The sequence below is a fragment of the Ammospiza nelsoni genome, chromosome 24, assembly GCF_027579445.1.
Source record: "Ammospiza nelsoni isolate bAmmNel1 chromosome 24, bAmmNel1.pri, whole genome shotgun sequence".
NCBI lineage: Eukaryota > Metazoa > Chordata > Aves > Passeriformes > Passerellidae > Ammospiza > Ammospiza nelsoni.
In genome coordinates this window covers 7,718,928-7,734,748 of record NC_080656.1, presented here as the reverse complement: position 1 = coordinate 7,734,748, position 15,821 = coordinate 7,718,928, and the positions used below count along the sequence as shown (strand labels likewise).

The following is a 15,821-nucleotide window of genomic DNA, read 5'->3' as shown; positions in this document are numbered from 1 at the left end:
CCCCTTAACTGGCAGCAGAGAACAAACACCCAGCGTTACATAAATCACTTCAGCTCCCTGAACAAAGCAAGGGACTGAGAGGACACATCTACCCGTTAGCTCCTTGTTGCCTTTGAACCATCTGATGGTGGTGGCTGGTCTGCTGGCCATGGCAGTGCAGTTCAGCTCGATCTCCTCTCCCTCCACGGCCGTTTCTTTCTCGATATCAATTACCAAATTGCGTGGTGGCACTGGAATGGGAAACACAACACAAACCAGATGAAAAAAAACGTCTTTTGATCACTAACACAGGACAAAACCTTGAGGAAAACCAGTAAAATCTACCGCAGGAAACAAGCAACCAGCATTTATTTGATCTTTCAATCAATCAAACCCTTTGATAGGTGGTTTTGCAGTAATTGGAGTGAGCACTTTCACTCTCCACCTAATAATCACCGCAGTCTCACAAATTATTACTTATCAGGGTTGTAACTTTCTGTTCCCTCTGCCAGGCAGGCACGGTTCCAGGGAGAGCCGCAGCCTCCTGTGCTGCTCGGGTGTGTGCTGCTATTTAAAAATCCAGCTTGACTCCGTGCACATTTCCTGACTTCTCTGACAAGGAGAGGAAACACAAAAGCTGACACTTGGCACTGCATTACTTACCAAGCCTCTAACCTCCACGGCAATTTTTCTCTCCTGCTGTTCAGCTCCAAGGCTCAGCCGTGAGCATGGAAGCAGGCCAGCAAACATCAACCTCATTTAAGATGCTCGAAAAGCCACTGAGCACAAGCCTGGAGTGGAACAGCATCCCTTGGGAACAGCTCTGCGCCCATCACACCCCCACAAACCACCCCAAAACCACCCCAAAGGAAGGGGGAGCTGGATCTGTGCCTGGCCACAAGTGCCACATCCTTTGGGGTGGAAATAAGTGCCACATCCTTTGCCCAAGCACACATCTTCCCTAGGTCAGGAGTCTCCCAAAACACAAAGCTGGGAGATTGTACCCAATGAAAAATCATCCAGTAATACTGAGAAACAGGCTGTAACTTCAGGGGTAACAACCACTGCAGCACAGCCCAGAAATTGGACAAATGAGCTTAAAAATTAAGACATGGGAACAGGGGAATCTCTTTCCCATGAAAGCACCAGCAGCGAGGCAAAACCCAAGAAAAAGTGAACAGCAAGAGCTCTCATGGCAGTCATGGCTTCAGAAAATCCCAGAACTTCCAAAGGAAACTCAACTTTGCTCTGATCAATGTGATTAAGCAACTGCACAGTTCAGATGTGACTCACAGGTCTTAAAGCTAATGAAGAACAAATATGTATAAATACCATCCAGATGATCAAATGGACTAATTAGTCACTTGTGGCTTCTCTCTAAAAAGAACAGAATGAGCTACATATTTGAGAGTTTCACATGTTCCAATTAAGCATGAATAAATCTACATATTGTGTCACAGAAGACATGAAAGTGCTGAAGCTCCCCCCGAATGCCAGCTGCAAAGGGGACACCTCAGCACCTCCCTGTGCCCTCCCGAGCTGGCAGCACCACAGGCAGGCCAGCAGAATCAGGCTTTGACACAACTTCAGCCCTGTCAAAGGCTGGTGATGGCCACGAGATTCTTGGTGGGGAACAAGTTCCTGCGAGGAGCAGCCAATGCCACACAGAGCACCACTCCCCCACCCTGGCTCATTAGTTCCCCTAATTAGGGAGCCAATAATGGAAAGGACAGGCAAGACAAGCCATGCCTGGCATCACAGTGCCCAGTCTCTCCATGCAAGTACCAAGACCTCTCCCTCATCCTTGCCTGCTTCCTGAGCTGAGGTTTGACCCTAGAGCATGACAAAGGTGGCAAGAAACCACCTCCCTTATGGATGTGGGGGAAAGGCAGCACACGCTCTGGCCATGCCACAAAGGCTGCTCAAAAACAACTCAAGTACAAGGCAAGAAAACTGACTTTTCTCTCAGTTCTAAAGCATGATTCATGCTCTAAAAAAACCCAACAAAAACCTGCATTATGTCTCTCACTTGAAAGACACACGGTGCTGGCTTACAGGTGAATGAAATGAGTGTTCTCCTTTCAAACACCTTCTCAGCATTGCCAGCAGTGAAATCAAATCCAAGGAACTGTTTTTGCCTGTGCACGATTAGAGGCAGGATCTGGAAGAGCTTCCCGTGCCTGTGAGCGCTGGAAGTGCACGGAAACTTTGAAGGTGTTGATAACTGTAATAGCAAGAGTAAAACTGCTTATAAACATCACTTAACAACATAGAGAAACCTAAGACCCAAATCTCATTAAGCAAAAGAAGAAAGATTTAAACTAATCAGCAAGTGAGATCTTACATTAAGTCACCCTCCCTGATTCAGGTTCTCCCACTAATAGAGCCTTAAAAGCCGCTGCTAATCGGCAGGAACCGCTCAGACAGAGCAGGGGCTGTCACTGCCACACTGCTCCTGTGGCCACCAGCACTCAGGGCTCAGTCCTGGCTCCCAGTCCCCCTCCCCAGGGCTGCCCAGAGCCCCCGTGCCCCTGTGTGTGCAGGGCTCCTCACCCAGCACCGTGATGGTGGTGTAGATCTCCTGCGGCGGGTCGGTGTAGAGCTGGCAGAAGTACCTCCCCTCGTCTGAGATGGACACGTTGGTCAGGGACACCCGCAGCTCGCTGTTGGAGAAGTTCACCAGCTGGAACCTGCTGTCCTTCAGGGCTGTGGGGCAAGCACAGCCTGGTGACTGCAAGGAGAGGGGCAATGTCCCCTTCCCACCACAGCACAACCCCAAATCCCCACAGGCAGCAGCACATCAGGGCGAGCACCCCTGGGCTCCGGAGTAGCTGCTCCCTACCTTCAAGCTGGACCTACAAAATCTTTTGGTTCTCAATAATCAACATGAACCAATCACAGGGCACAGCATCAAATCTTTGGACATAGTTTTATTACCAGGTTTTATTTGGGATGTGTAGGTGAAATGCTTATGGTGTCTATGCAGCCCCAGCACCAAGTGTAGGCACTCAGGGACAGCCTAAGTGAGGAAGGAATTGGGAGAAGTAGAATTTAAAGCTTTTTTCCTGTCCTGTTGCTTCCTGGGCAGAGGACAGGCGTGTCCCCACAGTGACACCAATGCAGACCATTTAAAGCGTCTCACTGCAGCTACTGTGGCACTGTCACCACAGGACAGACATATCCACTGGACATGCAAGTGATGAGAGATTTCAGTTTGGGTATAAAGCAGCACAGATTGTCCTGAAATTTTCAGTCTTTGGTCTGAAGAGATTACTCCTGAGAACGCTGCGCTGTCTCGGTGTCACCCTGCTCAATTTGTTTGTGTCAGCTAAATATTTGGCATTCAATTGCAATTCACCCTGAATTACAATAATCAATTCCCATTGCAAAGTAAGATGCTCTGACTTTTAGAGGGGACTGTGAAGTTTTCCATTAAGGGGAAGATGATGATTGTCTATCTCACCTACCTCCACAGAGCCAGTGAACCGTAAGTGCCCAGCACTGCACAAACAGGAGGGATCTCAGCAAACGCCGTGTCCTGAGTGCGAGTGAGGCACAGGAGGAGTCACGACCAAAGGAGGAGCCATAAACTTACGCCTGAAATCTCTGAAGTAGATGGTCTGCCTGTTGGGGTTCAGGAGCTGGATCACGGAGTCGTCGCTGTTCTTGACGCGGCAGCTGATGGTGGCCACGTCTCCCTCCACCACGGTCACATCCTCTGTCACCAGGTTCTGACCGTGACCTGCAGGACACAGCAAAGCAGGGCTCAAGGTCAGACATGACACCAGGGAATGAAAAGCTCCATGCCACCAAGGGAGGAACATCAGCCAGTGAGGCACTGACCCTGGGTGCCCAAGCAGCTGGTAAAGGAGCAATGAGAAAGGAGCTCTGAGATGGGAATAGAGGAGGAAGGACTGCTGCCCCACACAGAAACACCAAAAATTCCCTTCCTCTCCCAACAGAAATATCCTGTTAAATTACTCAAAGGAACCACTCCCTGTAAGAAGCACTGATCCTTTGCAGCAGGCAGACTTCAGGGAACCAGTCCTTACCCACTCTGTGTAATCAGCAGGTGCTATTAATGTCCAGAGGCAGGGGAAAAAGGATCCTGTGCAATTATGCCGTGGGAGCCTTGTAATCATTTACAGGTCATCACCCCAAAACTCTCCTCCTAATGAGGCAAGGCACGCTGAGACATCTGGCCTGAACACCAAAGGACACGGGGATGGCACTGGAGCTGTGCCTTGCATGTCAATCCTTCCATAACCCTGGGAATCAAAGTGGGACAAGTACTGAGACTTTGACGGCAGTGCTCCAAATGGAGCCAGGATGGCACAGGCTGGGTGGTCAGAGAATCCTCTGCTGCTCCCCAGCTGCCTCAGCCACCAGAAACCCAAAAACATGGGATTGGGATCAAGCCTGCACACAGGAAATCTGGGGATCACATTTAAACCCCAGCTTTTCTCTCACCCTGCATTTCCTTAATTTATCTTTCTTTCCAACTTGCCTTTATAATTTGACATCCCTTGGAAACAAACGTTTGACAAAAAGGTGCATAAGAAAAAGATTGATAAAGCATCAGACCCCTCTCCACACCTGATGGGCAGAAAGCTGAAGTCTGGGCACATTTTTCTGCCCTCTCAGTATAAATTTTAGACAGATTCTCCAGACTGATGAGCTTTGAGGAGCAACAAGAAGATTTACTATCAAACAGTAACGCCCATATTGGAGCACAGACCCCCAGCCCCAGTCAGGAGGGGCACAGAGCCTGTCCCAGAGCTCTGCCTGGCTCCTGCTCCACATCCTGCGCACCAGGATGAAGCTGGCCCTGCCCAAAGCCCTCTGATCAGAACATGAGCATTGAACCACCCCACCACACTACCAGCACCCTTAATGTGGTGTTCCTGAACCTTGGGGACACACGTTAATGGCTGGACTCAATCTCAGAGGGCTTTTTCAGCCTAAATGATTCTGTTCTCAAATCCCAAACCCTGTGCAGAGCCCTGCCCTGCCTGTGCCCTGCTGCCCTGGAGGTGCTGGAGCAGCCCTGCACAGCCACATCAATGAAATCAAACATCTCCAAAGTGGTTCAAGCAAAAATATTAAACATTACTAACTGCTTCTGGGGAATAATTTTATCAAACCCATTCAAAACAAGGTTCTTGCACAAGGATCAGCTTGATATGTTCTCATAAACGCAATATTCCCTACAAATCATTAACAAAGCTATTAAGATTCGATTTCCATCTAAGCAATTATTGCCAGCATATTTTTTTACATTTACTTTAAAAGACTCAATCCTATTTTCAATTCATTAAACTGTTCCTTGCGTTTACTGAATTTTACATCCGCTTAGAAGACTATTTGAATTAATAAGAATTACAGTAGAAGTAATTTAGAAACAAATTATTTGAAGTTCAGGGCACTGAAGCTTTTCACACCGGGATGCTGCAGCACTGAGCCCGCCGATGGATGGCTGCAGAGTCCACCCAGCACCAGATCCCTCTGGAGAAGCTTTTACCCGGGTTAACCGTGGGCAGGGAGCACTCGAGGACACGCTGAGCCCCTCCATGGCTCAGAGCAGCCCCAGCCTCTTTGTTCTCCATCCAAGGGTGTCTGAGCAGCCCTGTCTGCTCTGCTGCACCCAGCCACGGCGGGCAGCCCTCCTCATTCTGCTGCACGTTCCCCTCTCTGCTCCCAGGAAAGCCATTCCCACGAGCAGCAGCAGCAATTACAAACTAAATTAAATAAAAACGCAGCACAAAGCAAGAACTCCTCAGACCCATCCTCATTGTCAACAGCTCGGCAAGTTTCTCAGTAAATATTTACTGTCGGTGTATACGTATTTTGAGGAGCATTAAAGTACACACACACACACACAGCATTGACAATATTTTGGAACAGAAAAGGACAGGCTGGGGAGGGCAGAGGAAATTTATGGACTCAACAGGGAATCTCAGGAGCTAAGAGAGGCAAAGGAAAATTACTGTTGAGAACCAACATTAAATCCTGGGAATGCTTTGGAGGGGCACAGCACAAGCAGATCCAATGGAAAGCCCCAACAGAATGATATGGACAGATTTTCATCTATCAAATGTGAAGGGATTATGACAGCACAGTGTCCATGATTCAGACCAAGGCTTCCTTTTGGGACTCCAACATAAGGGACAAATCCTCATCCCAGAGTGTGACAGACAGACACCAGGACAGACAGAGTCCAGGACTGGGCTCAGGGCCTTGAAAATCTTGGCTTGGAGTCCAAGGGATTGCTCCAGAGGGAGTGGAACAGAACAGAAAGGAAGCCACTTTCTGGGGGGAATCTCTGGGGTGAGCTCCTGTCTAACACACGCACGGTGTTAACAGCAAGGGAATCACCCAAATGGGTGTCTGCAGTGCCTGCAGGGAAAACACGACTGTGCTTCCTCCATTACCCAAAGCAATTCTGCAGCCTCATTTGCTGAACCTCCCTGTGAAGGTGAGAAATGACACCTTGTTTTGTACTTACTGCAAGGGGGGCGACGAGGGGGACACAGTGCTGGAGGGACGCTTTGGCTGCAACCTGTACAATTAATTTCTGCACTTGTCTCCCTGCCTTAGACCACTGCAGTCTCTGCTCTTAGGGCTGCAGACACACACAGACGAGTAAATTGTGTTTCAAACAAGTTCCCCCCAGCTGGACACAGCCCAGGGACCTTGGCTCATATTCAGCGGTCACATTTAAAATCAATTCTTTCTCCGCTTGTAGGACACTGGGCTAGAGGGAAGCGTCAGAGAGAGGAAAGATTAAAAATACGTGCTGGGGAGCATGGTTTTTCAATTTCTGTGGAATTTCTAACCACAGGTGCCCCAGCGTGAGCTGCAGCCCTGCTGGCTCAGCCTGCAGGATCCCGACACAAATGCTTTCCAAGGAAGAAGGGTTTTCATTACACCTGAACTGTCTAAGCCCTAAACCTAAACAAAATTCCTCTTAATAGATTGAGTCAGGAGAAACAACTCGCACAGATACACAAACTGCCCACGTGCTCAAGGAAAAAAGCGACACCAAGCTCCATTCCCAGAATTAACACAATTTGAATGTCAACATTCATCTATCAGTTTCAAGTACCTAAAAGGAAATGTGGTGGTTAAGGCAGAGACAAGTGGGTTTATAAACACTGAGCATCCACCTCCCCAGAAGCTTTGTCTCCTTTGTGCTCCTTCTCCTCCCTGAGCTGAGCAGCTCCTCTGCTCTCTCATCCATCACTGAGAGCTTCATCTCTTCCCCTTAACACAAATATCACAGTCTGCTTGCCAGGGAGAGAACAGAACCAGAGACTCCTGGTCACGGATCGGACACAGGAAAAAGGAGGGGACCCAAAGCCACTAACCACCCTGCAGATCTGCCTCTAGGAGGGAGAGGAGAACTGCCAGCAGCGCTGGGAGACGCCACTGGAGCCCCGTGCAACCAGGCTCCAAGTCTTGAGAGACCGCTTTAAAAAGCTGCAGTCGTCACACTTGAACTTTGGAAAAGAACAGACAATCCACGCTGATTGTGCTGGCAGGGAGAGGCAATTGCTGCCGATGGAGTTAATTTCATGGCATCTTTTCACGGGCAGCAGCTGGAGACCAAGGGAGCACACGGACACACGTGTGGCTCTAGTGCAGCAGGAGGGTCCTGCAGCAGGGCAGAACAGGCTGGGGAAGAATGCGGAGCTCCCACAGCCCCACCACGGCCAGCCTGCATCCTCCCACAACCCCAGCAAAGCCAGTCTGCATCCTCCTTGGTTGTTCTCACCCACTCCCAAAAGGTCCCTCACTGTGGCAGGCTGGGCTGCAAGGAGGGCAGGACAAGGCAGCTACTGCTCCTTCCACCCCTGCACAGCCTCCAAGAGAAACCCACCAAGGCCACGGAGCCTGGAGCCAGACGTGGCACCCCTGAGCAATTCTTCTGCCAGTGCCCTCGCCCCAGAGGAAAATGTTGTTTTCCACCAAGGTTCATAACGAACCTTTTGCAACAGCAACTTTCTCTTCTAATAAGATGTAATTACCAGTTTTGTGACCCCGAGTCAAGCCTCTCTGAGATTTTTCTGCATTCAAGTAGCTCTTATTCCCTCTTCAGCATCTTCTCCATGGCCAGAAACAGACTCAGCAACTCCAATTCCCAGGCAAAGAGCTCTTCAAAAAAAGTGATGGCGGCAAACAAATAGAATTCTAGAAAGATCTCCCTTTTGAGTTAGTTCTGTGCAGGTCTGTCAGCTGCAACTCAGCACTGGGGAGAGTCTTGCCCATGAAAATTCCTAGCTGAGCTCAAAGGGAACAGAGACTTTCCAGCAAGGTGCAGCTGAGCCAAACTGGGCAAGGTTTGCTCAGTGATGATGGGAATGGGGTATGGCAGCTCCCTGTCTCCCTCTGAGGCACAGACCACAGCAAATTGATTCGGTAACGCTCACCTGGTATTTGGGTTTTACTTCCACATTTAATGCGTGTTATCCTTCCTTTATGCCGCAGCCAGGTTGAAGAGAATTGCTCTGAGGAAGGGCTCTAACAGCAGAGACAACTTTGCTGTGCCAGGTTTGGGATCCCCTGGCGATGCTCAAAGCCCCAGTTTCCATTTAGGAGCGAGAAGAGGAGGAGTGGGAGGAATTAGCATTCACGAAATGCTGATTTCCTTGAGCCTCCCTGGCACTGTCTGCAGGGACAGAGGCACCCGGATCCCATCCCTGTCACAGGCTGCGGCAGCCCCAGCAGTCCCAGGGACCTCTCTCTCCCCTCCTTCTCGGCACAGATTTTCTCAGCGCTCTCGCAGCGCCCGCTCCTCTCCCCGCTCCCATCACACTTCCCCTGAGCTGCTCCCCACACTCAGACAGCCTGCAAGATGGTGCTAAAAATTACTTATTGTGAGGAGCGAGTTTACGCTATGAAACAGCCACTTCACAGAAATATACGGCAAATTCAAGCGAGTTCTGCACAGATATTAAATTTGTGCAGAAAAAAAAATGCCATTGCCACCTTTATGGCTTTTCTGGCTTAAAGAGTAAGAATAAAAGATGACAATAGCTCCGAAATTACACTGGAGGCTGCACTGACTTTAAACATAGCGAATGTCTATGTGATGCAATGGCATCAGGGAATTCTTTCCGCTGGCTGAAACCACAACGGTACAGGAACAAAAATCCTGTGTTATGCCCAAATTAAAGTACTCCTTTGGATGTTAAGAACAAAATTCTCTTTTTCTGCCATGACAGCCTCTGTGGCCGTGGCCAGAGCGTGTTTCAGACTCAGCAGCTCCTTTGCCCTCCCCTCACACTCCCGCTGCCGCCAATCGCCCCGTCGGCACAGATTTATGATCTGTCACCTGGGCTGGGATTAGATGTCACCCTTGTCTTTCTATTACCCAGATATTGATAGATCAAACTCCCTGGCCATACGTCGCCTGTCCCTTCAAAGGTTACTGCTGGCGGACACTGGGGATCAATATCCATCTGCTCTGTCACTGACCAGAGGGACGAACGCGGCGAGGGAGGATTCGGAGCGGCAGCACCGGTCTGCTGCTCTGCACATCTCCGCTTTGTGCTCCACATTTCTAAAACATTTCTAAGGAACAGAAGCAGCTGCTCTCTTGCCGTGTTTCCAGCAGCTGATGGTCCATTGCCTAGACAGCAAAAGGTCACTTGCTAAAGACTTCTCCCATAAGGTCAGGGGTTTATCCAAGCGTCCCCCAAGGACCCCGGTGGGTGTGAGCGGCTCCTCGGCTGCACAGGGAGACAGAACAGCTTCTGGGGGAGGATCCGGGAAGGGGAGGCTGCTGAGGGCTCTCAGGGGCTCTTGGGAACACTGAGGGACAGAAACAGGGGAGATGAAGAGAGCAGGAAAGGGCCGAGCTGTGAGTGGCCCCTCAGCAGAAAGAGTCAGGTGCCGTCCCCTCGTGTTCCCCTTGCACTCAGCCATCACTGGCAGCCAACACCCGCCAAGGACACCCCCCAAAATCCACCACTGCCATGCCCCAGCACTGCCTGGCAGCAGCACCAGCAAGGGAGAAGCTCTGACTACACGAGACGGTCCCAGCAGGCTGCTGCCTCCATTCAGTGTGTTTAAATAACACTCAGTTAGCATCAACACACGTTTATTATTAATGGAGCCCTAATACAGAATTCTTATCTGCGTTTATCTTCCAGCTACATCGCTACCAAGGACACCCACAGCCCAGATCCAAGGAAGGAGACCTTGATTAAACCCGAGTTTCAAACACAGGTGGAATTTCCTTTCCCTGCCTTGACTTGCTCCATGGGGAGCTAAACCCTGGTGAGGAGCGTAAGAGGAGGAAGCACAGATCAAATATTCAGTTTGCACAATCAAAGAGCATGTTCTGTGCATCTCCCTGACCACAACAACACCTGCTGCCTCACACTCCTTTCTGTCTCTGCCACGGGGGTAAAGCTGCAGCAGCCCCTGCCAAAACCCGAGCACAGGAGGAGAGAATTTACATGTTTGCAGGTTTGTCACCACCGTTGTCACCTCTGTTTGTGCCCTGCGGTGGCCAGCAGCTGCCACCTGCCTCGCACGGAGCAGGGCACTGCTCACACCCCGAGCTGGCACCTGGATGTGAGGAGGGAGCTCCATCTGCTCTGTGCCCACCTCCAGCACACATCCCTGTCCTGGGTGCCATCCCCCTGCAGCTGGACAGGGGCACAGGGGGGGAACATCCATTCCACGGCCCTACCAGGGACCCCAGCACTGCAGCTCAGACACCCTTTGTCCCCTCCAGCCCTCTGGGTGATGCCATTGCTGGCGAGCTCTGCCCTGGCACAGCTCAGTCCCTGGAGCAGACAGCACCTGCCCCAGGTGTGCCCACAACAGCGATTCCCATTAGTCACAGCGACAGGGCTCCCAGGAACAAGGAATCCTGTTTCAACTCAGATGATGGGTTTCGTTTTACTCTAATGAGCAGATATGTCTTATATCCATACCTGTAACCCATTTCTTGCAGACTTTTTCACATCCTTTCTATTTTTTACTGTCAGTAGCATCTGTCACAACGTGCGGCTTAATAATCTCTTTTAAACCCAAGAAATCTGTATTTCCATAAAGCACCCACAATGAATTCTGATCAACATCAGCCTGGTCTCTTCCCTATAAAAAGGACCTCCTTTCAACTGCCTGCATATTTAAGTCTGAAATCTTTAGCTCACCACTGAAATAAGCAAGAAATAAATGGCAAAATTAATAACAAATGCACAAACCTGTAGGAAATGTCCTCAAAACAAAGGACCAACAAAGAATACCGGGGAATACTGTGGTTTTTGGGGTATCCAGGCCTGTTCCCACCCTTTGGCTCAGCACGCACCCAGCCTTAAATCCCAGCACTGTCCCTGCCCTGTCACACACAGGAGTGACTCTGTGAGCCTCTGACAAAACACCTGCCCAGCTGTTATCCCAAAACTGGGGTGTAGAAGCAGAAGAGGAAACATTTACCAGCTGGAATGACCAGGAGCTTGCACAGTGACCCGTTTGCTACCAGTCCATCTCGAGGGTGAGCTCTCCTCCATAGATCAGGCTGAGTTTCTTCTGCTCTTTGAAGTTAATTCCCAGTTTGCCATCAGGGCAGGAAAGCTGGTGTCACTTTCCAGGAATTGCCAGCTTTGGAGTGGCTTTGCTCACAGGTGTTACCTGCCCACTCCTCATCTCCCTGGGCAGATGGGAATGGCACAGCCCTGGATTCTGGAGCCCTGCTTGCCCACAGGTATTCATTTCCCTGCCCACCCAGCACCTGTAGGGACTCCATGCCATGAAGAAGGGCACTGTCTTAGGGGTCTTTCCCTTCCCTTTCTTTTACTCAAGTATGTGCCCCCCTTCCAGTCCTTTCAGAGACAGCAGACAAGATCTTTTCTCAAGGAACAACAGACCCCCACAGGGACAGACACTCCCCCACAACACAGGTGAAAGGATCTCAGCAGCAACGTCGCGATCAAAGCCAGGACTCCTTCCAATTTCCACTTCCCAGGAAGGATAAAAAGGTATAAGAGAAGCCTTTAGTCTAGATCCCAGATCAGACATTATGATGAATGCTCACCTAAAGGGCAACATATTTGTAAGTTTTAAGTCTCTTGCAACACCAACTGTCCTGATTCATCCCCACGATAAAGGCAGCTCTGAGAGCTATTTTACCATATTTATTATTTTACAGAGGAGGAAGAAAAAATGCGGAATCAGCCCTCAATCTGCCACCCGTCGGATTTATGAATGTTAGTATAGGACCAGTGCTAATATCTTTAAACATTAATCTCCTCATTGCAGATCCTGCACGTCCCCCTCCAGCCTCCGCCCGCTGGCTCATCCAGGCTCGGGGAAATAAAATGCATTTTGGTATTTTTTTCCCTTCATCTTTGGGATTTGTTTTGACTAAACCCATGAAAAGAAGAGAAAGGGCAGATGCTCCTGAGCACATTCCTGCCTGCTGTCAGTGCTCTGCCAGCTGAGTGGAAGGCACAAAGCTCTGCTCCAGTGTTTATTTTTAAAGATGCAGCTTGCCTGATCCACGCTCATTCCTCAAGCCTTGTTTTCAATAGAGGCTCTGTTTTCTTTGCTGGCTGCCAGGACAAAGGCAGAGCTGGGAGGAAGGGAAGAGAAACCGTGTTGTGCACACGAAAATAAAACCCTTGGGTTTATAAACTGCGTTAGCCCAATGCCTCTCACTGCCTCTGCAGGTGCAGCAACAGGACTGTGAAGGATATGACCAAACAAATACAGTAAGGATGAGAGAGAAAACGAGTCTGGATATGGTCCTCATCCCACCTTCCTCAAACCTGCACCCAGACCATCCCACAGCAGGCACACCGAGCCCAGCACTCCTCTCTCAGAAAGCTCTTTGTAAATTTTATCACTTATTTCTTAAAGTTGCAATTGCCTTTTAAAATTAGATTGTATTTAGTTCTTAATTAAATCGTCATCGTTCTACAAAACCCCACAGGCTCTGAGGTTTAGATTGTCATTTTAAACAAAAGTAAAATGGTAAATGCCTTTTCCATCCAACACCATTAGGTATAATTAAGCAATGGGTAAAGCATACATCGTGCTATAAATGTCATTTAGTTTTACAGTGAAACTCATCAACATTTATCAAAACACTGCCTCGAGAAAGAACGAGACAGCTCCAGAGAGTGACTTCCATTCGCTGCTGCCTTTGAAGCGTCTGCTCCGAGGGAGAGCTGCAGCAAGAAAAGCCTTCCCATTACATATTTTTATCTTTTGGGCTGAAATGTTCATTTTCTGCCGCGTTCCCATGTGTGGCAGGATGGGTGCTGTGCAGCCACCGTGCACCCATGTTTGGGGTGTCCTGAGAGCCCCAAAGGCAGGGGTGGGATGAGCAATGCCAGGTAGAGCAGAGCCCCAGGTAACACCAAAGCCAAGGGAATTTGTGGTGGGGCAGGACGGAGCCACTGCTGCTCCCTGGGGACAGCGTCCCTGTCCCTGTCCCTGTCCCTGTCCCTGTCCCAGCAGGGCCCTGGGCTGCCCAGCAGACCCACACCTGTCCCTGTGGCAGTGTTCTGCACGTTGGAATGCTGAGATAAATGGCATTTCAGCGCTGCTTTCAGGTGAGGCGCCTCTGAGCCGCCACCAAAGGGACGTGAACTGTAAAGAAAGACAAACACCAGCAACGCACAGCACCAGGCACCGCCGCGCTGCTTCTATTTTAGAATCTCCGCATTTCTTGTGTTCTCCCGAGAAGCATTAAAACAGTCAAACTGAGCCCATTTAGAAGCAATTTTCAATTTAGTGCTCCTCCTTGATACCCACATGGCAAACATCAGCAGGCACCGGCTCCATCCGCAGGGATCTGGGCACCCTGCTCCCTGTGCCGAGCCTGACGCTGCAGCTTCAGGCACCAGTCAGAAAAACAGATTTGAAATTGATGTTTCATCATTACCCGTCATTAAAAAATTATGCTGTTGTACAATCTCAGAAGCAGCAAGGAGCGAACGCTGAATGCCTCTGCCAGCGTTATTAATTCTCCCTCCCCGCCGGGGTGCAGAGGGCTGGTTTTGGGGCGGTGAGGTTCTCTCCTCCTCCCTCTCTTCCTCCTCCTCCTCTCCCCGAGCATCGCTGCAGCCGCGCTCGGCTCCATCTCCTGCACGGTGTTGGCAAGGCAACAGGAGCAGAGGGCTCCGGGGAGAGCGGGCAGGGCTGCGCATCCATCCCCAGGGCAGGGCTGTGCATCCAGGGCAGGGCTGCGCATCCATCCCCAGGGCAGGGCTGTGCATCCATCCCCAGGGCAGGGCTGTGCATCCATCCCCAGGGCAGGGCTGGGGAACCCGGGCTGGGCTGTGCATCCATCCCCACGTCAGGGCTGTACATCCATCCCCAGGGCAGGGCTGTGCATCCAGGGCAGGGCTGTGCATCCAGGGCAGGGCTGTGCATCCATCCCCAGGGCAGGGCTGCGCATCCAGGGCAGGGCTGGGGAACCCGGGCTGGGCTGTGCATCCATCCCCACGTCAGGGCTGTACATCCATCCCCAGGGCAGGGCTGTGCATCCAGGGCAGGGCTGTGCATCCAGGGCAGGGCTGTGCATCCATCCCCAGGGCAGGGCTGCGCATCCAGGGCAGGGCTGGGGAACCCGGGCTGGGCTGTGCATCCATCCCCAGGGCAGGGCTGGGGAACCCGGGCTGGGCTGTACATCCATCCTCAGGGCAGGGCTGGGGAGCCTGGGCAGGGCTGTACATCCATCCCCAGGGCAGGGGTGTACCCCAGGGCAGGGCTGTACCCCAGGGTAGGGTTGCCCACTACACAAGGGCTACCCTCTGGGTTTGGCCAGAACCCGGCCACTCCCAGCCCTGTCACGGCCCTCCCTGCCTGTCCGAACACAACCATTTCCATGGCACATTTCAATGGCCACAAAGCAAAGGTGACACCGGACATGCACTTATGGAAAACCTCCCCAAAATCAGAGAAAATACACAAGAAATTCATTCTTCCCCAATTCCTTTTTGCCCTTCTTGTTCTCAAGTATTTGCCATCTCTCATGCTCTCTCATACCCATGAGAAGCCCTTGCCCAGCCTGCACCGGGATATCCTAAGATGAGGGCAGGCAGAGGGGCCAGCAGGAGGACACACTTTGTGCCGCTCCTCTGCCACGTTTCCAAGCTCAGACACAACTGAATTTTGGTCAGCACACACCTGCACTCCCCCCAACAACCCTCCTCCTGTCCACAGGCAGTGTCAGAACTACCAGCAGGGAAACAAACTCCTGATCTCCAGCCCACTGCAGCGCCCTGGAGGAGAGGGGAATATGGATTTACAGGTGGAGAGAGCAGTACAGCCAGGGATTTTGGAAATGGACACTACAGCCAGCACCAATCCTCCAGGTCACCTTGTTTGAAAACTGCAAATACAGAGAGGCCACACCACCAAAAATCCATCTTCTTAACTGCTTGAAACTAAATTTAAAATGCATGTATGCAGTGTTCCTCTCTGCTCGCTATTCTGAGCTTCTCCTTTGGCCTTATGATAAAAGAATGCAGGAAATTATAGCCAACCTTCCCCCAGCCCGGAAAAGGGAATTAATTACTGCAAGCACAAAGTCAGCGCTCTTCCAATAAAGCAATGCAATCCATCCAGGCACTGAAAAGCAAGGAAAACATCCTGGGGGCTCGATACCTTGCTAGCCATTCACAGCATGCGCCGCCGTGGATATTGCACAACAGCTGTGCCTGGGACTATCACAAAGCCAACATTATCTCTGCCATTATTAGAATTAAATAAAGCCTCTCCTGCTCGATGTGCCCGGGATTACAAAGCACCTCAAACCCCTGCAGCTCTCGCCACGCCACGCCTGGCCCCACGGCGGCTTTACCTGCTTTAGCCAGGAT

General features: G+C 50.8%; 1 protein-coding gene across 4 annotated transcripts in view; it reads right to left on the bottom strand.

Annotated features, from left to right (window-relative positions):
* The window catches only part of CADM1 (cell adhesion molecule 1), a 134,866-nt gene that overhangs the window by 40,916 nt on the left and 78,129 nt on the right, over positions 1 to 15,821 (bottom strand). For all 4 annotated transcript variants that reach the window (XM_059488325.1, XM_059488326.1, XM_059488327.1 and 1 more), the window contains exons 2-4: positions 3,575 to 3,721; positions 2,533 to 2,685; positions 93 to 230 (exon numbers count right to left, since the gene is read on the bottom strand). In XM_059488325.1, coding sequence (XP_059344308.1) covers positions 93 to 230; positions 2,533 to 2,685; positions 3,575 to 3,721 — 438 coding nt within the window. The remainder of the gene's footprint in view (positions 1 to 92; positions 231 to 2,532; positions 2,686 to 3,574; positions 3,722 to 15,821) is intronic.